At 37.3% G+C, this 24,750-nt stretch overlaps 1 protein-coding gene across 1 annotated transcript; it reads right to left on the reverse strand.

Moving 5' to 3' along the window:
- Window positions 1-3,891: 3,891 nt before the first annotated feature.
- Window positions 3,892-24,613, reverse strand: RAB11A (RAB11A, member RAS oncogene family). Its single transcript, XM_070420558.1, has 5 exons — window positions 24,455-24,613; window positions 15,937-16,132; window positions 15,280-15,473; window positions 14,187-14,267; window positions 3,892-5,600 (listed from the first exon to the last, which is right to left on the reverse strand). The coding sequence occupies exons 1-5, from the start codon at window positions 24,492-24,494 to the stop codon at window positions 5,461-5,463; spliced, it is 651 nt and encodes a 216-aa protein (XP_070276659.1). The 5' UTR covers window positions 24,495-24,613; the 3' UTR covers window positions 3,892-5,460.
- Between the last annotated feature and the right edge of the window lie 137 nt (window positions 24,614-24,750).

Genomic DNA, 24,750 nt, shown 5'->3' on the forward strand with positions numbered 1-24,750 from the left:
GTTATTACCCAGTACTATACTCTGGATGCAACTATTTTAGGACCTTTTAAAACATAACCTTGTGGCCTAACTAGTAAAGAAGCAGCAGGATTAATTTTATTATAAAATACAGATGCTAAAAAAACAGCTTATTGAATGTATTTAATGGTATAATTTTAAAATTTCTCCTTCAGACTTTCAAAGGTTTGTACATACTTAAGTCAAATTAAAACATTTCAACTGGTCTGTTTACAAGGCTTATGTGATACTCAAAAAGTACTCCCATTTAATAAAATGTTTAACCAAGAATACATTTTTGCTAGTTTGAGATTAAAACTTGTTCAGAAAAGACCCTCCTCTCCTAACAATGAACAACTCTCAAGGGCTGGACCTTGACATCTTAATAAAAGATACAACATAACCAAAAATTTTAAGGCTAGAGAACCTGGCTAGAGAACCCAACTATGCTGATCAGCTGAAAAAAAAAAAAAAAATTTTAAGGCTAAAAAGGGCATTTAGTGAGAACAATAGTTCAAGATTATGACTTAGGAGGCTCAGAATACCACCCAACACCATAAATACTGCAGGTTTTGTATTCAACAGAGAAGATTCAAGAATGATGCATTCTATTAGCTATTCATCTAGTGTGTGGCAAAAGAGGAGATGGAAAATCCTTCTTAGAAGGGATGGGTGGATACATAGGGACTCATTATACTATTTATAATTTTGTATAATTAAATATTATTTACATAATTATAATTTTTTATAATTTATAATTTAAAATGTTTTAACCTGAATGGTAATTGTCAAACTATAGCTTCCCAAGCTAAACTAAAATGAACCCTAAGGTGAGCCCCTTCACTCTTTAAGATGGTTCTTCCTTATCATCTAACACAAGGTTAAAGGTGGGGGATAAATAGTAGGAATTTAAATATGAACAAAGCACATTCATTCCCTGTCCTTGTGGATCTTACAATGTAGCAATTACAAAAGGGCAGGAGTAAATGGAGGGCCAGGTGGTTAGTGGACTTGAAGAGCTAGAAAGACCCCGAGCAGTGGTCCAATCCAAACCCACATAAGGTAGATGCTCTGGTCTGTAGCTAGAGTTGTCAGAATCCCTCCTCATTCCAGCTTCTGCCTCCCAAGCCATTGTCTGGCCCAGCAGGTAACCCTCCAGAGCCTTGTGTAAGAGAAAACATGGGGACCTAAGATCTTACAAGGTGCTGTTATTTAGGCATCCACTTAAATGTAAACCTAGACCGGTAACAGATTCCTAACATCCTCCTCCAGAACTGCTTTCATATCAAAGATAGCCTACAGAAAAGTGTTGAATCCTGGGGCTTCCAGACTGTCTTGTTTCAGGCATGACTTCCTATAATATTCTTAGGTCTATATGATGAAAAGCTTTGACAGAGAGGCTAGTACAATATAGTCAGAAACCTCTTACAGATAAGGAACCATACCACTTCCCTACAGAGATCTGAGAAGATGGTATGCTGAGAGACTGAAAGTTCTCAGTAGGGGAATGGGTACTAAAAGCAGTAGTACACTTATTCATTGGGATGGGGATAATAAGATCTAAGATCTAATGCCATTAATATCATGTTCTTTAATAATTGGTTCTACTGAATAGCTAGTGCTGTGGATTGACCTACCTTCTTTTAGATTCCTATTAGAAATTTTAAAAAAATTAAACACAGTATGTTTTTAAAAGTTCTCTCCCAGACATGAGTATCTTTTAAAGTGTATATTAAAAACCAGCAATTTTAATAGTAAAAGCCAAAAAACAAGCAGTTCTCAATCTACAGTAGACATAGCAGCCCATCAAGTTCTCCTCCCTGCTTAGCGCATATGGTACTTTGATGCATACCATATTGTGAAATTGACAGTCATTTTGCAAATGTTCTGAAAGCTTTCATCTTATTTAATGGAGTTAAGATGAAAATAAAGATAACATTCTAATCAAGTTATGATGATAAAACCAAAATCATCAAGCAAAGTATATATTTCATTTTTACTTATCTATTAAATTTGAATTAAAATGAATAATTTGGCTCTAGTACATGAAGAGAGAGTTCATTCATAGCATTGCTGAATTGGAGCTGGGGTAAACCCCATAAATAATTTAATCTAGTCCCCTCAATAACTGGAAGGTGAGGCTCAGAAATAAAACGACTAAAGAGCTGTGGCTAGAATCCACGTCTCTGTCACCCAGTCCAGTGCTCTATTATACTTTCTTTTAACTTACAGAATTTGCTTATTTTCTCCTACCTGCCTAGTATCAAGTTCCTTCCAAATAGCCTTTTTTTATCTTCCAATTCAATTTTCAGGGAAATAGATACTTCAATTAAAATTATCTCTCAGACTAATGGTTTTCCCTTACATAAGTTGTAGTGATAATAGCATTTTATATTGTTTCATCGTTTCCATCAGCTTCCTACAGTTTGGGAAAACACACCATTCTTTAAAACTTTAGAATGACAACTCTAGTTTATTTGGCACAGTGCATAGGTGGTAGAAAAGGTGGCAGAAAAGAGGTATGGCACCAGCACAGCCCCAATCAGGAGAAAAACATCAGCCCTGTTCTTTTCAGCTCTACTCTGACTGTTATGCTAATCCAATACATGACGTGGTGGGAGAGGATCCTTTTATGGTCTTTGATCATTTTTTTTCACACAGGGAATGAGTATCATACACAGTCTTTATACAAAATTCATATTTTGTTTTAATTTTTTTTTCAGGCTTATGGTGGTTGTGAAACAGCAAACCAATCTCCATTTTCTCCTTTGTTAAAAGAGCTCCATAAATTGAAACCTAACAGGTTGGAATATGTTCTTAATTATCCACTCAGTCCTTGAATTATCCTGCTTCTGGTACTGGCCAAAATTGTCTAAGTAGTCATTTTGTCTCTTTAAGGTAGATGGAAGAGATAAACACAATAGCTCAAACCACTAAGAGCATTTGTATTTTGTAAATACAAGTCAATAAAAACAAAAATTTAAGATGTTCATTTTCCCAATGATTAAATAAATATGCCTAGATTTAATGGGCAATCCAAACCCTTAAGTTTAACTTTCTTGCAGAACCCTTCAGAACTTAAAAAACTTCTGGCATAACTCACCAGCTAGTATTCCTTAGAATTTAGCATACTCAATGCAATGGCTAAATTTAAAAACTTACTCTTACAGAGTAATAACTCCTATTAAAAAGCAATCATAGATAGCACTTGAGAACATTTACAAAGAAGTTTAACAAGTCAAGATGGCTGACTTTTCAGGAGAATATAATAAATTTTTTAAAAAATCAAAGTTAAAAAAACTAAAAAGTAGGGTCAAGCAGCAAAATATTTCTACTAAACTGCCTTGGGCCCTAACTGTCATATTTTAAAATTTAATGTTTCTTACTTGAAACAGTTTGTCTCATGAGATATTGTTCAGGATGAAGATACTTGAAATGCAATCAAAGCCATTTTCTATTACTTCTGGTTTCTTGGACTGCTCCCAAGATCCAACCATGCCCAAAGCAACATTAAGTCTATACTTGATAAAAATTCAGTTACTTTATCATTTTCAATTCACTACCTATTTTTTCCTTCTCTTAAATAATTTTGTAAAAAACTGACTACTAATTTTCAGTAAAATAAGGAGCAATGAAGCCTCTTCCTGGGTCTAGTGACAGGGTTATGTATGAAAGTACAGAGATTAATTACGTCCCTTGTATTTCTGGTAATACTTTTTCCAAGAAAAGCACAATTGAACTACATGTCTAAAACCAAAGCTGAATTCACACAATGGTGCCTCCAACTCCATGTTTACTCTGTAATGCAAGAACCTATAATATCTCATTCATCAGAATCAAATATTCTATGACTATATACAAAGCAAAGGGAAAATGTAATCTGACAACATAAAGAATAGTCCCCCTATAACTGTTTATTAGAATATGAATATATTCCAAATCAGTAACTAAAAAAAAAAAAAGCCAAGTTACAGAGCATGCATAAAATACAAAGTAGTGATTTACAAACAGATAAGTTATCATACTAATACACTAAAATAAGAAAACCAAAATGACAAACCACAGCAATGCCTTCAGTGTGCCCCACACATCATGAGCATCGCAAAAGACAGGAGATTAACTGTGAAACATAGTAATCTATGCAATCCCACACATATATATATTTTGGGGATATTCCACCATCCTGAATAGAATCACTTCAGTTGACACAACTTTCAGAACACTGCAGAGTAAGTGCTTAATATTATCCACAAGAAAGTAAAACTAAATATTAGTGTGCACATTTTTGAATGAGAAACTAGTTGCTCCATTGATTTCAATAATGTAGTGGAAGAATACTATTTCAGGTCTGTATAATGGCCTAAATGCATTCTATTTAAACTCAAAGTACTATTTCATCTTAAGTACTAAAAGAATACATGCCGTTAAGTGATACTACTTGAGTAGAAATTAACCTCTCACTGTATTCTTTTGACATACTGAAACCAGATATTTAACTGGACTATATTCCATAATATACTGCAAAACTAAACAATCAGCATTATTAAAAGAATTATCCATGCCTGCTGGTGAATATGGTGATAAAACTAGGTTGCATTTCATTTAATGGAAGGTTTTGAGACAAAAATTACCACTTCACAATTTGATACTAAGAGCATTAAACCAGTTATTGCCTGAGCAATAAAATGCCCCCTAATCTACTGCTGGGATATTAGATAAATTAGATGACTTATCATTAAACTTAGGCTGCCTGATCATTCCAACAGAAGCACCTCAGGTAGAACTCCAACAGTCTCTCCAATTCCCAGCCTCCAGAACCCATAACCATAACACAACTGAAAACCACAATACAATCTTCTGTGTTTATTAAGATAATTCTTGCCCAGAAAAAAAGGTGTCCTCTCGAATCAACTTTGATGCTTACAAAAAGTACATAACCCTATTAAGGCATTTTAGAAAGTGACTTCCAGAATAATGGAAAATTTTCAAGCTTTCAAAATCCTGCTATGCTTATAGGGCAATTCTTAGCTTTGTGGTAATATATAATGCACTGAGAGAAGAGTGCATGAATTGTAAGCTGCTCTGTGGCAAAATGATAGCTTATTTCTAAAGTCTTCTTAGCTTGATTTGATCAAGACCAACAGGTCTGAGCTTCAAGTGATCAAGTTCTATTATGTCCTACAGTGACAGGTTTCCATGATGAAAAGGAAACAATCATTGAAGAATCCAAACATTCAGTTTATTAAACTAAGGCTAGTGAAGCCATAGCATGAAAAAAAGCTGCAGTCATTCGGGACAAATGGATGATTTTATAAAGCTAAAATCAGACTTAAAACACAGAAAATTTGTTAAGTATGAGGAAGTAATGAAACACAAAAGTGACCACAAGAATTACAAATATATTTAAATCTCAGACCTGGGAAATGGACTATACACAGCCTTCTATGGGAGAAGAGAAATGCCTTATATGTTCTGACAGCACTGCACCTTTGGCTTATTTTCAGTGGTTGGTGGAACATGAATAGGAACCACATTGTTGCTTGGAGACATGTCATTTTCACGTCTGTCTGACATTTGCTTCTGGGAAACAATGCGGTATATCTCTGAGTGAGGGGGAAAAAAGAAACAGCAATACTCAGTGTTGAACAGACCCATCCAATAGTTGACATAAAAGATACATAAAGGTAGAAGATACATTTGCAGGGAAAACTGCAAATAAACTGAACAGAAAATGCATAAATTTAAAGTTTTATTTTCAAACAGCCACTGATTAGAGTCAACCATTATTTTAACAATTTCCCTTGGATTAAGAGAAACAAAGGTATTCCATTTCAGAGGGACAGATTCACCAGTCAATTAATAAATCTTGCTTTAAAGAAATTTCATAGTTTATGGGCTTAGATCTAACTTAAACCATGAAAGCCCTGGTCAGATGGCTCAGTTGGTTGGAGTGTCATCCGTACAACAAAGGTTTGATTCCTGGTCAGGGCACATACCTATGTTGTGGGTTTGATCCCGGGCAAGTAGTACAAGAGGCAAACAGTTGCTGTTTCTGTTTTTCTTTCCCTCCGTCCCTCCCTCCCTCCCTTCCTTCCTTCCTTCCTCTCTCTCTCACTCTCCCTCCCTCCCTCCCTCTTCCTCCCTCCCTCCTCCCCCCACCCCTGCAGTCCTCTCTCTCTAAAAATCAATAAAAATATATCCTCGGATGAGTATTAAAAAAATAATTAGACCATGAGAGTATTTTAATTGTACCCTTAGCAAAAAACCTATATACACTGACACTGTACCACAGAAAAATAAAAATAAATTTGTACTATCACGAACATTAAGGTATTTTTCTTGGCTGTATAGGGAAAAGCCCAATTTCATAAACATGCCAAAATCCCAAAGAATTCTTGGAACAGGAGAGAAAGATCATGTTTATCACTGCCTCCTACACTAAAGATAAATTGTAATTAAATAATTATTCAAAACAAGCAACTTAAGATTTTACATGACACTTATCAATACTATTTAGTGTCTACTCCTTCCACTAAATGTTAAAGCTCTGTAAGGAACAAAACTGTCTACCTCATTCATTGCTATATCTCTGGCTTATAGCAAATAGTAAAGGTTTGATAAGTAACTAACTGCATGAATGTTATTAAATTCCTACAGCAAGTATTTTTAACACATTTTATTTGGTCTTATATTGCATCACCTAAGAGTATTTCCCTCTGGCTATATTATATATCTTATTTATCTTTGTTCTCCCAGTGCTTCCCCTCACCCCAAATATCCTCAAAAGGTAAGGGAATTCTAAAACTACAACAAATGACATGATATGCCCTACTATTATGATGCACTATGAAAGAATCAATGTATTCCCATCAAGGACATCTATGTATTCCTGCCAAAAATGTTTAAAATGAATTTATCGTGAGGAAACAGCTAGATAAATTCAGATTGAGGGACACTCTACCAAACAACCAGCTAAGACTCTTGAAAAAAGTTGCCATAAAATACATTTTTAAAATGAGATAAATGTTCTATATCTGTGCAGTCCAATACAGTAGCCACCTATTTAAATTAACTAAATAAAATTTAAAACCCGATTCCTCTGTTCACTAGCCATATATTTTTTTAAATATATTTTTATTGATTTCAGAGAGGCAGGGAGAGGGAAAGAGAGAGATAGAAACCTCAATAATGAGAGAGAATCATCAACTGGCTGCCTCCTGCACGCCCCCTCCGGGGGATCCAGCCCACAACACAGGCATGTGCCCTGACCAGGAATCGAACTCTGATCGCCTGGTTCATAGGTGGATGCTCAATCACTGAGCCCACGCCAGTCAGGCCATATATATATATATATATATATATATAATTAGAGGCCCGATGCACAAAATTTGTGCAAGGGGCTCAGTCCTTGCAGCCCTGGTTGCCTCGGTCAGCCCTTACAGCCCCAGCTTCATCAGGAAGGTAATCCAGAAGGTAGTCTGAACGGTTGTTCTGCTGTTTGGTCTAATTAGCATATTAGCTCTTTATTATATAGGATTTTAATATATTTTTATTGATTTCAGAGAGGACAGGAGAGGGAGAGAGACAGAAACATCAATGATGAGAAAGAATAACTGATGGGCTTCTTCCTGCATGCCTCAAACTGGGGATCAAGCCCACAACCCGGTCATGTGCCCTGACTGGGAATAGAACTGTGACCTCCTGGATGCTCAACCATTGAGCCACACAAGCTGGGCAGCACTAGCTATATTTCAAGTACTCAATAACAACCTGTTATCAGTAGCTACTCTATTTGATACCCCACATATAAAACAATTCCATCAATGCAATTGACCAGACCCTAGATTTAAAATGTAATAATCAAATCTATAAAGGACATTAGTACACACAGGAAAAACTACTGCACCTTATATAATACAGTATAAACACAAATTTCTTGGATATGGTATATGGTATTGTTATAATGTAGGCGATTACCTTGTTCTTAGGAGAGAAAATACTCAAATATTTAGTAGTAAAGTGCCAAAATGTGTACAAACTATTTTCCAAAGATTGAGCAAAGGGGGGAGGGAGGAGTATATATATACACATGTAGAAATAAACTAAATGTGACAAGTTGATGATTCTAGATGAAGGGTATAAGGTGTTCACTATATTATTTCTGTAATACTTGAAAATTTAAAAAATATAAAGTTATAAAAGAAAGTGGAATTGTGTTTTCAAAATGCTCCTAGAACATGTCAACCAACTGCAATATGAACATCATTTGGATTATAATTTGAAGTGTAAAAAAAAGCTTAAGATAGGAAATTTTAATATTGTTTGGATAATAAATGATAATAAGAAACTACTGCCAATTCCTAAGTGATTTTGTTTTTATGGGCTTAAGTCCTAATCTTTCAGATATACCTCATAAAATGTTTACAAATGAAATGATGTAATACCTGGGATTTGATTCAAAATAATGGTGGGGGGAGAAGGTGGAGGAAAGATTAGCCATAATGATGGCTGACAACTACATGGGAGTTCATGATACTATTCTACTTTTACTATGTTGGAAACTTTCCATAACAAAAAGTTAAAGAGAAAGAAATGTACAAACTGAATTAATACATTTTCTCCAAATTAAAAACTAATTTTCCTAAAGCTGAACAGCAAGCTGTACTGCTAGTCAACTGAATGCATAAACTAATAGAAACACTGACAACAAGTGTGCCCTTTTTTATGATTTAAGGGGGGAGGGAGTGGTACTAAAATTTATGTTTGAGAAGAAGGTTGACACTGGTTCAAAGCTTAAGAAGCGTCAAGAGAAAAAATAGATTACAATAAAGACTACTGACTAGAATTTTTTAAAAACAAGGCCAACAAAGGATATGGAGTCTTCATTTAGATTATTTTCATTGGAAAGGGATGGGACCAGAGTGTGTCAAAGGTAAAAAGAAAGATAGTCATTCAATCAGACTAGTGGCTAAGGAATAAATGTAATCATCAATTTACTGTAAAACTATATCATTCATTCTTTTTAAAAATATATATATTTTTATTGATTTCAGAGAGGAGGAGAGAGAGAGAGAGAGATAGAAACATCAATGATGAGAAAGAATCATCAATCAGCTGCTTCCTACACACCCCCCTACTGAGGATCGAGCTTGCAACCTGAGCATGTGCCCTGACCAGGAATCAAACCGTGACCTCCTGGTTCATAGGTCGACCCTCAACAACTAAGCTGGGCTATACTATTCATTATTCTTTGCGTTTTCTCTCTAATCCCAAACTGGATGGCTGGTTCTTTTTCAAGTGCAAGTGAATAAATGTGACCCTCTACAAATTTTAACTTCTCAACAAGTTATAGTAAACATTACATTAGGAGAACCAAAACAAAAAATATTTTAGAGGTTCTTACATGAAAAGTAAATACTGGATGGGAGGAAAAGGAAGAATTCCAGAGAACATCGAAAGTTAAATAAGTAAAGAGATCTTATTACAAAGCAAGAATTTTGAGCAGTGCTGTATAACTGCCTACAAGTACTGTATACTGTTTTGTAGAAATGGATTAATTTTTCATTTGCTGCAGTCACCAAAAAAATACCTGCTAATAAAAATAAGGCAATAAATCAAGAGGAAAATATTGGTCAGACAATTAGGAGATAATCTCGTTTAGAAACAAATGTATGTGATATACCAATTCCTGTGCAGCCTCTTTTCAAGATGTCCAAAGAATAGGTAAGGTTAGAAAGAAAAGGAATTCTGCTTTATCTTTCTTATATAAGAATAATATCTTATCAACCTAAATATGAAGTAAAACATTAAGACAGCTTTAAATATAAACAGATAAAGTTAAATAAAAAAGACATATATCTATTTCTACTCTAATGGAAGTATGGATCAAGGTGCAAAGTAAATTCTAAGGAAGTCAAATGCCACTGTTCCAAATTGGGGAACAAAAAGAGCTAAAATTCTTCAATGACAAGAATTGTGAAAATAGCACAGGCCTGAGTTATTCCACTAGAGCCTAGATCAGCATTTTTCAGGTGTTCTTCAAGCCCAATGCTCACCAAGTAAGTTTCTCAAAGGTCAAAAAATGCTCCAATTTAATTACTGACACATATTTAAAAGTTGCCACATTGCAAGAACAAAGCTACTACGCCTAAATAAGAGATTCTCACAACTCTAGTAAAATTACAGAAGCTCCCCCCGCCCCCATCCACCCATCTGCAGGGGATACAGTGCAAAACCCCAAGTGGATGCCTAAAACCACAGATAGTGCCTAATCCTATATATACTATGTTTCTTCCTATACATACAAACCTTTTCACCAAACGGAAGTACTTTTTACAGGTTAAGTTCTCTTTGGTATATCTATTAGAATCATCTACTAGCATTACTACTCTTGTGCTTCGGGGCCATTATTAAGCAAAATAAGGGTTACTTGAACACAAGAACTGCTATATAGTCATCTGATAACCAAGAGGGCTACTAAGTGACTAATGAGTAGGCTAGTGTGTGCAGCAGGAAACACAGGACAAAGGGGTGATTGACGTCCTGGACAGGATGGAGTGGAAGGACACAAGATTTCACCACACTACTCAAAACGGTGTGTAATTTAAAACTTACAAATTGTTTATTTCTGGAACTTAATATTTTTGGACCACACCTGACTGTTGGTAACTAAAACTGAGGAAAGTAAAACTGCAGATAAGGGGAGACTACTGTAATGCCTGAAAACTCTCACTCCACTTTTAAGTCAATATGCTAAGTGAAGTAAAATCCTTTCAACCACAAAAAGATTTAGTCTTCATACTAAAAAGATGACTTGTACTTAGTAATTTAATGTAGAAGCCTGACAGATACCACCTTAACCAAGTGACCAAAGTTAACGTCACTAGTAATGAATAAAACAAACCAGTATCATGAGCCTCCTAATATGATGCACTAAGCACTTTTGTGATGTTCCTGCTAAAAATACATAACCTGAACTTAATCATGAGGAAACAGTAGACAAAAACCCAAATTTAGTAACTGTATCCTTCCAAAAAATTACAATATAGAAAAGACCGACAAACTATTTCAGGTTAGTAGAAACTAAAGAGATACAACAGCGAAATACAATGTGTGATCTAATTCCAGACTTTATTTTGCTAATAATTGGAACAACTGGCAAAATCTGAATAAGGTCTGTAGTTAAACACTGATCTTTAAAGTTATTACTTAACTCTAACTTTGAGAATTATACTACAGTTATAAAAGAGAATGTTCTTATCTTTACAATAAAAAGTACTTAGGCAAAAACTATTTTTTTCTTACAGCAACATCAATATACAATGTAAATATGGGTAATATGGGTGAAGGATATTTGCCAATTCTTTTACTATGATTGTAAATGTTCTTTAAGTTTGAAATTATCAAAATTCAAAGTTAAAAGAAAAAAATAAGACTATGGAAAGTATTATTGATATATAGTAATATTTCAATATATAATTTTAAAATTAAAAAGCTATTTTTTCTTTTGTTTAAATATATATATTTTATTGTTGATAATATTATAGATGTCTCCCATTCCCCCCCCCCTTTTAATCCCCTCCTCTCAGCCCCTACCCATCCCCCCAGGTCTTTACCCCGCCTATTGCCTGTGTCCATGAGCTAAAAAACTATTTTTTTCTTATAGCAACATCAATATACAATGTAAATGCTCCCTTAATACTGTTAACATTTAAGGTGAATTAAGCTTAATGAGTATTTTTCTCTTTCCTGTTTGTTTCAATGCATTAATCCTCCCACTGGTAAAAAAAAAGTTTCGAACAAACATCCTAACACTTGCAAAACAGCACAGATGTCTGCTGCCATATGCAGTGATCTCTGATCCCACAGATAAACACTGAGATTTATAGCAGAGGAGATGCAATTGGACAAAAAAAATATCCCAACAACAAGGACTGACTAAAAAGTTTTTCAAGTGACATTTTTAGAGGCCTTGAGACTCAGACCTTCAAGATGACTTTTTTTTCTCTTTCCTGTTTCTCTTTCCTTATTTTAAGACACTATAAATCTAAGAACCAGGGAGATTCAGTGACCTTAGTTATAGAGGGAATGGGAGCAAATAGTTAAAGAGTAGAAGCCTACCCTGCTAGGTCTAAAATTAGTATTAGTCTACATATTGAGTCAATAGAATCCACTTAAGTGTTTATAAAGGGAAAAGTAGGATTTACAGATATACTGCATATTTAACCAAATCTTGCCTGTTTGAAATGATCTGCAATGAAACCACACAAGATTCTAAATGAAAGCTACTATGTTCCAAAGACTATTTATCCAACCCCAGCACCAGTTCTTTTAGTTACTATTTTTTAAAATATATATATATTTTTCTTGATTTTAGAGAGGAAGGGAGAGGGAAAGAGAGATAGAAACATCAATGATAAGAGGGAATCATTGATCGGCTGCCTCCTCCACTGGAGATTGAACCTGCAACCCAGGCATGTGCCCTGGGCTGGAGTCGAACCTGGGACCTTTCAGTCCATAGGCTGATGCTCTAGCCACTGAGCCAAACCAGCCAGGGCTAGTTACTATTTTTTGATAACAGAAAAGAATTCTAATAAGATAGGTATACAAATCACCACTATTTAGTTTTTTTAGTTAAATTTTTTCATACCTTAATTGCTATTTAGCTACTAATTTATCAAATGTTCACTAGGTACCAGGAATAGCTAAGTATTTTATATGCACGAACTCATGTACGCATTTTGGAGTCTAGAGTAGATGTCTCAGTGAGAGGCAATTCTTTTCTATGGATTACAGAGACAAAAACCTTGAAGTCACAACCTAACAGTCGAGGCAAATCGTATCAAAGGTATTTGTTATAAATTCAGACTCTCACCAAAAAGAAAATAACAGAACTCCCCAAAACATATTTAAATTTTACAGACAAAAAAAAAAAAAAAAAAAAAAAAAAGTAAGGCCTAAAAAGATTAAGTAACTTACCTAAGATTATAGAGCTAATAAGTGGAGGAGCCAGACTAGAACCCAAGTCAGGCTTCCAAGTCCATGCTTTTAAATCCTAGGTCTATTCCCTACTTTTTAGAGTAAAATAAGACATTTAAAAGTTAAAACCTGTTTACATCTAATACAAGTGCTGCATACAAAGAATCTTGTTACATTATAATTGAAAACATTTATTTAACCATTTATCCATATAGACTTTTTTAGAACAAGACTATCCTATGTATTAAAACTAGTGAGCTCTTGACCAGCTCAGTGGTTAACCGTCCACCTATGAACCAGGAGGTCATGGTTTGATTCTGTGGTCAGGGCACATGCCAGGGGTTGCGGGCTGGATTCCCAGTGCAGGGTGTGCAGGAGGCAGACAATCAATGATTCTCTCTCATCATCGATGTTTCTCTCTCTCTCTCTCTCTCTCTCGCCCTTCCTCTATGAAATCAATAAAAAATATATTTAAAAACAAATAACTAGCAAGTTCTTAAAAGTAACATATAATTTTAAAGTATTTAAAACAACCTATCTAAGTATTTATTAAAGGATTAAGATTAATAAAGACAAGGTAAATATGAGTCATCACAAATAAAATGCCTTCTTATACTTGAGGTTGACCTGGTCTGCATATCCACATTCCAAAACAACATGAACTTTGTTCCTTCCCCACTACTTAAACTTTTCTATATGCAATAACTGGCTGATTTTTTCCACAGGTGACACTCTGCTTCTTCTACAATATATCATGAGAGAATTTTACTTTGTGTTTTTCATTTAAATTTTTAAGAACATATTTTTCCCTAGCTGCTTCTATAACACACATCAGAACCTAGAATGCCTTTACTTTACTGAATTTCAATAAGGCATTTATTATATCTTTCCATAGCCAGGATTTCAATATTTATCTTAGAAAGTACATTTAAGCATTACTCTGTGACCATGAATTATAGAATACATGGGTAATAATAGAAGTGAACAAATAATTTTCAAAGTATTTTCCCACTATAAACCAGATAAATTAGAATGATTAAAGTTCAACAAGCAAAAGTTGTAACTAATTTTATAGCTCTTGTTCTAGTAGCTCTCTAAATGATAAGTCATTCTCAGAGAATGTGACAGTTTGTTTTCCCAATTAATTTGTTTAAATTATCTCCCTAAAACTTTTATTTCCCACTGGTATAATCTGAAAATGCAAGTCTTACCTGTCAGAATTGTCTGAAAAGCAGCTTCTACATTTGTAGAGTCTAGAGCTGATGTCTCAATGAATGACAAACCATTCTTTTCTGTGGGGAGACGCAAAAACTTCAGTTTTGTGCAAAGTTAATACAAGAGATGTAATACACTCAAGGCTTTAAATGGAAATATAAAAGATCTTTCCTTTCCTTTTTTAAAAATTAATTTTAGAGAGAGAGGAAGGGGGAGAGGGAGAGAGAAATAATCGATTTGTTGTTCCACTTCCCCAAGTTCTTGGCAATAAGGATACCATTCTTGGCAATAAAGGATAATTTACACTTTAGTAGATTAAAATTAAACATAAGAAATTTTTACTGGGTTCATTAAAATAAATACTTGGTATACCTAAATACTACCACAAGAATGATAACACTACTCAAAATATAGTAAATTATCAAATATCCTGCTACTTCTATCCCTTATGGTCCTTTAACCACACAGCTATGGTATAAACAAGGATGGGTATATAAGATTCACTTAGAATTCTGTAACTATATTATTTGAAATAAAGCTTCTTGCCTGGAAAACCAAAAATGGGGATAATCACTAGTGGAGGCTCACAACCTTCACTAGCCAAGAATGTACAATGTTGCCTTTCAGAACAGTGGCAAGAGATAGGTAGACCCCCTGTAAAGCTTAAAAAGTTATAATTCCTAAGCTGCTGAATGCCTATGATCCTTGACACTCCCTGGTCTACTACTTTTCAAACCCACATAGAGCAGCCTTGGTAAACACAGAAACATAATGGAAAAAGAAACAATACAGAATAGATTTCATCTACCCTTTCCAGGAGAGAAAAGGAGACAGTATTTATATTCAATTTTTGGCAGCAAAAACTCAAAATACTATAGTGTTTTAATGACTCAAAATTAAGCAAAAGAGCCCAACAGTCACCATATACTTTAAAAACAACAATCCTTGCTGAGCATTCATTATTTATTCATGTTTACTTTTCTGAAACTACTGTAACTGATTAACCTCATTGGAAGGATTATCAAAACTGAAAATATGACAGTAAGAAATACAGAATCACTGTAATAACATGAAACTCATATCACTAACCTGCAAAAGCTCTTGCTTCATCTGTAGGAACTGCCCTGAGATGACGCAAATCACTCTTATTGCCCACAAGCATGATAACAATGTTACTATCAGCATGATCTCTCAGTTCTTTCAGCCATCGCTCTACATTTTCATATGTGAGATGTTTAGCAATGTCATAAACCAACAAGGCACCTACAGCTCCACGATAGTATCTGAAAACAGAAACATATGTAACTATTAGAAAACAACCACAAAATGGAAGGAAACACTAGGAAGAATTAAATATATGGATTATATATATTTTAATATGTTTTTACTGATTTTAGAGAGAGAGGAATGGAGATGAAGAGGGAGAGAGAGAGAACATCAATTGGTTGCCGCCTGCACACCACCTACTGGGATCCCACAACCCAGGCATGTGCTCCAACCAGGAATCGAACCAACCTTTTGGTGCATGGCAGGGACAACTCAACCAACTAAGCCACACTGGCTAGGGCGTGGATTATACATTTTTAAAAACACATTTATAAATAAATTTCAAAATCCTAATACTGGCATTCTTAAAAGGGGAAAAAAATCTTTTCTGATAACAAAAGTCAGCTAATTAACTTAATGGCAATCAATTCACTTGATGGCAGCCTATTTCACAGAACTTAAAAAACTATTGAGACTTACGCTGATGTTATAGCTCGATATCGCTCTTGCCCAGCCGTGTCCCATATCTGTGCCTTTATTGTTTTTCCATCAACCTGGATGCTTCTTGTGGCAAACTCTACTCCAATGGTGCTCTTGCTTTCAAGATTAAACTCATTTCGAGTAAATCGAGACAGGAGATTACTCTTTCCAACACCAGAATCTCCGATAAGGACAACTGAAAAGACAAAGAACTTTATCTAAGATGAATGAGACAAGCACACCACCTTACAACAGCAATTTTCAAGCGGTGTGTCACAAAAATTTTTTAAACATGCAATACCTGACTAGCCAGAAGCACTGACTTCTTTTCCTTTAGATTATTAAATAAAAGAATGATACCACAACAATAGCCGTCCAGTGTGAATGAATCAAAATTATACCTATTTTTCTGTCAAATTGACAAAAATATAGGAGTATATATTTTTGGTGTGCCGCAGAATTTTAGTAGTTTGTGTGTGCCATGAGATGAAAAAGGTTGAAATTTGCTGCCTTAGAAGGTAACTTGAAAGATAAATCCTAAACCAAATGAACAATTTGTGACTCTAACTTGTCTCAGACATGAAAAATAACAAAGGATATTAGTTGGTGGTATAGAGAGATAAAATGAATATAATGTTCTTGGTTTCTTCAAAGAGTAGGTGTGACCTCAGGACTCACACCTGGGCAAAATGAAACACATTTAACATATGAGGCATCAGGTTTATAAACTTTGCCACCCAGATCACAGAAACAACATTTGCATTTAACAGATTGGCAGGAAACGAGAGACTCCTCCAAAAACAAACACTCCATCCACTAAGTTTAACAGGGAGCCTAGGAAGCTGACTAACAATTCTGAGGGAGCCTAGGAAGCTGACTAACAATTCTGAGTCAACAGGGAACATACACTTTCACTTACCACTTCATGATTTATTTAAAAAACAGGTTTTGTTTTTTAAAATTGATTGATTGGAAGAGAAAGAGAAACATCAATTTGTTGTTCCACTTCTTTATGCATTCATTGGCTGCTTCCTGTATGTGCCCTGTACTAAGATTGAACCTACATACAACCTTGGAGTATAGGGACAACTTTCTAACCAACTGAGCTATCCAGCCAGGGCTTTAAAACAGGCTTTGATTAGATAAAATCATTTCCTATAATTACTATTTAGGAGACAGTTTATTTATTAACTAATAAACACACGGGGATTCTTTTCACCCAAGGCAATATTCCCCTTAAGAATTTCAAAAACAATGGGGATATAGGCAGTTAAATTATTTTAAAGCATGTCTATCAAAATTTAAAGAACAAAATGAGTTCACTGATTTACAGGATCTGAGCCTGACAAAACTTTTTTCCTTTGTAAAAATGTTATAGGCATTTCAGGAAATATACTTATTCCTATTGTGAACTACTAATGCTTCTTACTAGCTAATCTAGACATCAGGACTAGGAAATCAAATATGCAAAAATAACACCAAATAAAACCATGCCTTACTAAAGAAACTGGGATTTGGTGGAATGGACAGGGAGTGGGGAAGAATGTAAAAGCAGAGGCAAAAAATAAAATAAAATGATATAAATAAAGGAAAATAAAATAAAATAAATAATAAAATAAAATAAACTGAGAGGCAGCCCTAGCCGTTTTTGTTCAGTGGATAGAGCAAAAATATATATACTGGACTAATTTTTTTTTAACTTTTTTATTTATTGAGTTGAAAGAGAAAAAAGAAACACCAAAAAATATATATTTTTTGTAAATAAAAATATATTTAAACAAAAAACTGAGAGGCAGGTGTGGCTTAGTGATTGAGCATCGACACATGAACCAGGAGGTCACAGTTCAATTCCTGGTCAGGGCACATGCCCAGGTTGCAAGCTCAATTCTCAGTAGGGGGTGTGCAGCTGATTAATGATTCTCATCACTGATGTTTTTCTCTCTCTCCCTCTCCCTTCTGCTTTCTGAAATCAATAAAAATTATTATTTTTTTTTAACTGTGAGAGTTCACTGCATTCTGGTCAGAGAGTGAAGAGAATCCATTATGCATTCCTTTCCTGCCATAAGAGTGGATAAAAGCTAGCCTCTGGGCAGTCTTGGAGGGAGTATATTATCAAATGCATATCTTTCTGGTTTCCTTTATCAGCTGATTCAGCAAGAAATCACCCAGGCAGCAGTGATTCCATGCAGCCCAAGGAGTTATTCCTAGCTATATAGTCAAGTAGAGGTGGCAAATACCACAGACATTATAATAAATGCCTTAAAGTGGGTACCAAAGAATATACTAAGGTTATGAAAGTAACATACAATACACTTCCAATTTTATAGGAAGGTTGGTTGATATGTTAGTTTCCAAGGTCCACCATTCTGGACGTGAGATCAAATCCCAATTTCAGTAATAGAGTCTACCCTCTTAATAGGATACTCACTATTGCCTCTCAGTGAAAGAGGCTGAGTGTTCTGCAGAGGAAACCTCCTTTGAATCATTTTTGGTCCCACACTTGCACTGAGGTATAAAAGCCTCACTTTAAGTGGGAATAGGAAATAAAAGAAACCCAAAAGGTTAACCATTTCTATTTCATAGGCACTCAGATATCAATCAGTAATTCAGGAGCCAAAGAGCAAGACATCTAGAATGATAACACCTTTAGAAAATAAAAAAAACACCATCTCCCTCCCACAAAAACTCTAGCCCTTTAAAGTTTTTTATTTCTTCCCTTTTGACCTCCACTTTAACTAATAACTATGTTCATTGTCTCCCCATCCTCAAATCTTTATGCCATCATAAAGTAAGTTAGTGAGGGCATTTTTCCCCTCAATGTAAACAATTAACATTATGAAAAATAGCACCTTTAGCTAAAAATAATTCAAGACTTATAAATGCTTTATACAGTATAAAATAGTTATCTCAACGAGACATAGACAAGATTGCTAGAATTAAGATTAGCAACTTGTTAAAGGATTATATCTTAAGTTACAAGAGAAGATAATGTTTAAGAATAGTGCTGCCAAGATGATGCTGAGAAATGACACAATAAGGAAAGCTGCTTCTATTCAGTTACCAAATGAGAAACCAAACTAAGAAGTAAACATTTAGGCTCACTAAAAAAAAAAAAAAAAAAAAAAAAAAATTTGTAAGAATAGATTAAATTATCTAAGCAACAGGAGAGAACTCATTGGCTATGATTTAAAAATCAAACCAAAGCCCTAGCCAGTTTGGCTCATTGAATAGAGCTTTGGCCTGCGGACTGAAGGGTCCTGGGTTCAATTCTGGTCAAGGGCATATGCCTGGGTTGCGGGCTCCATCCCCAGTAGGGGGGTGTGCAGAAGGCAGCCAATCTATGATTCTCTCTCATCATTGATGTTTCTATCTCTCTCTCCCTCTGCCTTCCTCTTTGAAATCAATAAAAGTATATTTTAAAAAATTTTCATGGACTCAAACTTAATTTTTAATTAGTTTCTTTCATTAAGATGGTAATATTTAATTGCATTTTTTAAATGTAACACACAATATGATCACACTACACAGTTCAAGAAAGGAATTTGCAGTGACTTTCCTATTTTCCATAACTGGTATCTTAGGTTAAAAGTACTTTGAACATTCTATAACTATAGCCATCATCATAGATATAAAAGCCTAATATGCTAAGTGTCTAACCCATCAGTCAACCAGTTGCTATGATGTGTACTGACCATCAGGAGGCAGATGCTCCAACTGGTAGGTTAGCTTGCTGCTGGGGTCTGGCCAATCTGGACTGGGCGAGACAAGCCAGACATGCCCTGGAGCCCTCCCATGGTCCCTCCCTGGCTGGCCAACCTCCCACGATCCCTCCCAGGCCGGATTGAGAGAGGGCACAGGCCAAGCCGAAAGACTCCACTGGTGCACGAATCCATGCACCAGGCCTCTAGTAAAATATATAAACATAAATAACAGCATCTACATATGAAACAACTATAGCATTTCTAAAATAGCCTGACAGTATTTATTACCACTTGGTTAACCTTATCTGCTGAATTTTAAGTATCATCTCTAACCCTAAAACTGAATTTGGTTCAATATATATCAAATATTAGGCAGCTAAAAGCCATAAAACATATTATACATATTAATTATATTAAGTAATTAAAATTTCCACCTATTCAACCACATTCAGTTTTATACACTCCGTTGCAAACTAATATACTGGACTAATTTTTTTTTTTTATTGAGTTGAAAGAGAAAAAAGAAACATCAATTTGTTGCTCCCCTTATTTATGCATTCATTGGTTGATTCTTGTATGTGCCCTGACTGGGGATCAAACCCACAATGTTGGTGTATCAAGACAATGCTCCAACCAACTGAACTATCCAGCCAGGCTGAACTAAAATTTAATTCAACAAATCAATCATAGTATTATCAGATCTGTAAGTTATCACCTGAAGAAAAAAGCGATAGTTTTCATACTGGCTTTTATAAATAAACTTGGAGATCTTTCTACTCTTCGAACTACAGAATGGGGCAAAAGTAGGTTTACACTTGTCAGTATTCAAAACAGTTTATTCTTATAATTTACTAGAGGCCCAGTGCACAACATTCAGGCACTTGAAAGGCGGGGAGTCCCTCAGCCCAGCCTGCGCCCTCTCACAGTCCGGGACCCCACAGGGAGTGGGCCTAAGCCGTCAATCCTTAGCACTGGAGTGGAGGCGGCGAGAGAGGCTCCTGCCACCACCCCAGCGCTCGCCAGCCATGAGCCTGGCTTCTGGAGCGCACTGACCACTAGGGGGCAACTGCTACATTGAGCATTTTCCCCCTGGTGGTCAGTGCACGTCATAGCAACCGGTCATTCTGCTGTTCGGTCGATTTGCATATTAGGGTTTTATTATATAGGAGGATTAGTTATTGTATTATTTCCCATATGAACAAATGTAAACCTACTTTTGCCTCATCCTGTATATTCATAGTACCTCACCAAAAGAATCTTCATAAGGCTGAAATCTAGACATGTTTTCCAGACTCAGCAGAATCTGAGTTGCTCAATCAAAAATTTTGAAAGAAAACTACCAAGATACAAGAAAGCAAAGTTCCTATGATCATTTCTACTGATAATTAGCTGGTAATTAATTATTACTGACCTACAATGAGATTAAAAAGAAAATGGTGTAGACTAAGTAATCCAGGTATTTTCTGTAGACTAAGTAATCCAGGTATTTTCAGAAAATAAGACTGAGTTGATTGGTGTCTACCACAATATTTGTAAATAGGAACTATGGTTGATGCTTATTTCACTTATGTGTTCCACAGGGCCTTAACCACATTGTGGTTTAAAATAAAAAGTAAAGTTTTTAAAAATAAAATCAATCACCTATCAAAAGTCTTAATATTAAGTTTAACTAAAGAGTAATGTTCAGCCCTAACTGGTTTGGCTCAGTGGATAGAGCATTGGCCTGCGGACTGAAGGGTCCCAGGTTCGATTCCGGTCAAGGGCATGTACCTTGGTTGCGATCGATGTTTCTAACTCTCTATCCCTCTCCCTTCCTCTCTGTAAAAAATCAATAAAATATATATTTTTTAAAAAGAGTAATGTTCAAGAACAAATACATAATTCAGATTAACTGTCCTGCTCTCCCCACATTTGGATCACCCTATACTAATCAAAACACAGCTTCTTTTTTTTTTAAATTGATTTTAGAGAGAAAGGAAGGGACTAGGAAAGAGGTAAGGAGGGAGAAACATCGATTGGCTGCCTCCCATACTTGCCCAACCAAGGTATGTGCCCTGACCGGAATCTGGTTTTCAGTGTAGTGGGCCAGGACAATACCTCTTCATTTTTAATTGGTTAGAGTTACAAACTAACTTCCACTTCCTCAACTATTAAGTTTGCTAGGTAAGCCTTCCTCCAAGTAGAGAGCTGCAGCCTATCTCATGTCTAGAATGAACCATTTTAAAATAAAATTATTATTAATTCATTTTGAATAATAATAATTGTATAAATAAGAATTTGGCTAAATAATCAGCACTGAAATAAATAAAAAAGTGACTCATATCCTGTAAGAACGTTAAGTGGAAATCCTTCTCAGCAGAATTTTTTAAACACTCTACCTTAAACAGCAAAATATACAGCAAAATGAAACCATACCCCATGGAAACAAAGTACTTTAGAAGTTCCTAGTTTTAAGTTTCCTTACTAATATTTAAATGCTCTTATATTTATAAAGATTTATGGTTTAAAAAAAAAAAACCTGACAAGATCACAGTAACTTCTTTCACATTATTACCATTTATTGAGTCCTCACAGAAACTAAAATTTTATAACCAGTCCCATTGAATTCTCACAACAGTCCTGAGAGGTACATACTGTTCCTTTTTATAAATGAGGGAACTGACGCTAAAAAAGTTAACTTTCTCAAGGTCACAAAACAGATTTAAGACCTGAGTCAGGATTTGAATGGGCCTCTGTGACTCCAAAGCCCTGTGCTCTCAATCATTGTTAGTAGGATGTTCTAAGCCCAAAATTAAGTTCAAATTCCTTAAGCCAACCCAGGATAATATTCTTAGTGAAAAAGAAATGGCTTCTATAAACCAACATTTATGTTCCAAACCAAACAGAAGAAATACTCTGATAGTCTATCTTGTTCTGAATTAATTACTTCAAAGGTAGCTAGCTGCTCACTGTCACAGTACCTCATTAAAAAAATATATATTTTTTAAATTCTCCCTTTAATAGCTAAACTCATGTCCAGGGTCTCACTTAAGTAATATCACCTGATCTCAGATGACTTCAACAAACAGTATATAAAATGCATTAGGTACCCTCTTCTTGTAAATGACTTTCCACTATGGGGGGTAGGGGAGGGGAGAGGGAGGCAGGGGGTAGATACTGAACATATTCACCCCGTATAATAGAATATTCTGGCCCAGAGGAGCAAGTGGTGATAAGGGCATCATCAGCTAGTATGCCGAGATTTGCAAAGTACTGGTAAAGTAAAGAAATGTTACCTGCTGCATTTGGTCAATCATTCTTCCTTAGCACCCAATTGCAAAGTCAGACACTGTCACCGTGCTTAACACTCTTTCTAAACTCCACCCTCCACTGTAAAGCTTTAACAGCAATGGCTTCTCCCTCCCTGGTAATGATCTTTGTTCAGCATCATAACCACTGATGGCTGCCCTCCTAATTCAGGAGCAAAGAAAGAACGTCAGAGAGAGAGCCCATTCACTGAACAAAACAAAACAAAACAAAAAGCATTTACTGTACTCTTTTCTCACTGAAAACTGTACCCTTTATCTCTGTTGATTAAAAAAAACACACACACAACTATTTGGATTCTTTCCGGACTAACCAATAAGCAATTGTTTCTACCCACTCCTCACCCTCCAATATGTGTTGTCTTATAATAAATATTTAATTCGACCGAAGGGCACACAACTTCTCCCCGCCGCCCACTTTTTGGGAAAGGTCTGTAGCCAACGAGGACTCTTCCCTTCCTGCTCCAAAAACAGGTTGGATCCTCCCAGCGCTGCAGCAGGAAGCGGCCAGTCCATGGCGATAAAGGCAGCTCGCATTAGCGCAGCGCACAGCCTTTCCTGCCCGGGAACCGGGCCTGCAGGTCTGGCAGGGATAACAGCCACCACCCATCCGCAACCCCTTCCCGCGAGCCGAGTCAGAGTCACCCCGGGCCGGGCCGGGCCGGGCGCCGCCGGGGAGGGAGGGAGAGAGAAGGCCGGGTGGGCGGTCACACCCGTCGGCCGGGCCACTGCGACAAGTGCGCGCGCGGGTGACGGACCACCCCCTCCGGCCCGGCGCCCCAGCCTCGGGGTCGCACGGACGCCCCGGGAGCGCTCAGCACCGCCTGGGGAGGGAAGGCAGAGAAAGGGCTGCCAATCCCGGGGGCAGCGCGAGGTGACCGGCGGCCGGAGCTGTGGGCCCGTGCGGGCCGCTGGCCGCGCAGATGTTCACCGGGGCCTGGCCCCGGGATGGACATGGCTGGGGGAGCTGTGTGTCCGAGGGGAAGGCGGGGCGGTGGGGAGGCGCCAGGGGGACAGGGAGGCGGATAAGGGAAGGCCGGCGGAGGCGGTCTGCGCCGAGGCTAGGTGAGGAGCGCAGCGAAGGGCGGGTCGCCGGGGTGCAGGAAGGGGAGCGAGCCCGGCCGAGCGCAGACTGAGGGGGAGGGGGCGCCAAATCCCAGAGAAGATGGTGGGAGGGGCGACCCCCGAGAAGGGGCCTCAAACCCGGGAAAGGAAGATGACCTGGGAGAAGGCAGCCCGCCGCCAGGACACTCGGTGAGGGGCTCCGAGGCTGGCGAAGGCCTACGAGGAGGTCGCTCTGAGCCGGGCCGGTGCCGGCGAGGACCCTCCCCACCCACCCCGTCCGAAGGAAGGAAAAGTGCTGAGCTGGGAGGCCAAGGGGCAAGCCGCACGGAGAGGGAAAGGCGGAGGAAGGCCACTTCCAGTCCTGAGGTGGCCTCGCGCGGGCCCCCCGGGAGTGTCCCGGGCCCCCGGACGGGAGTCGGGGGAGAGCGGGAGAGCCCATGGCCTCACCTTTGAAGAGGTAGTCGTACTCGTCGTCGCGGGTGCCCATGGCGCGGCCGAGGAGTGAAGGGGCGGGAGCAGCAGTGGTATCGGTGGGACCAGGGGGCGTCGCTGCAGGGGTAACCCAAGCGCCGAGCTTCAGCTGCCTGACCGGGTAAAGAACCCCTCCCTGCCGGACGCCACTTCCGGTAGACCTCAGGGGAAGTACTTCCGGGGGGGGCTGCGCCCCGCCCCTGAGCTCAGGAAGGGAGGGCCGTGCGACTACCGTTCGTGTGTTCAAGTTTTCACCTCCTCCTGAAGGCGCA

Source organism: Myotis yumanensis, unplaced genomic scaffold (genome assembly GCF_028538775.1).
Source record: "Myotis yumanensis isolate MYYU_CA2020_CCGP unplaced genomic scaffold, mMyoYum1.0.hap1 SCAF_1, whole genome shotgun sequence".
Classification (NCBI taxonomy): domain Eukaryota; kingdom Metazoa; phylum Chordata; class Mammalia; order Chiroptera; family Vespertilionidae; genus Myotis; species Myotis yumanensis.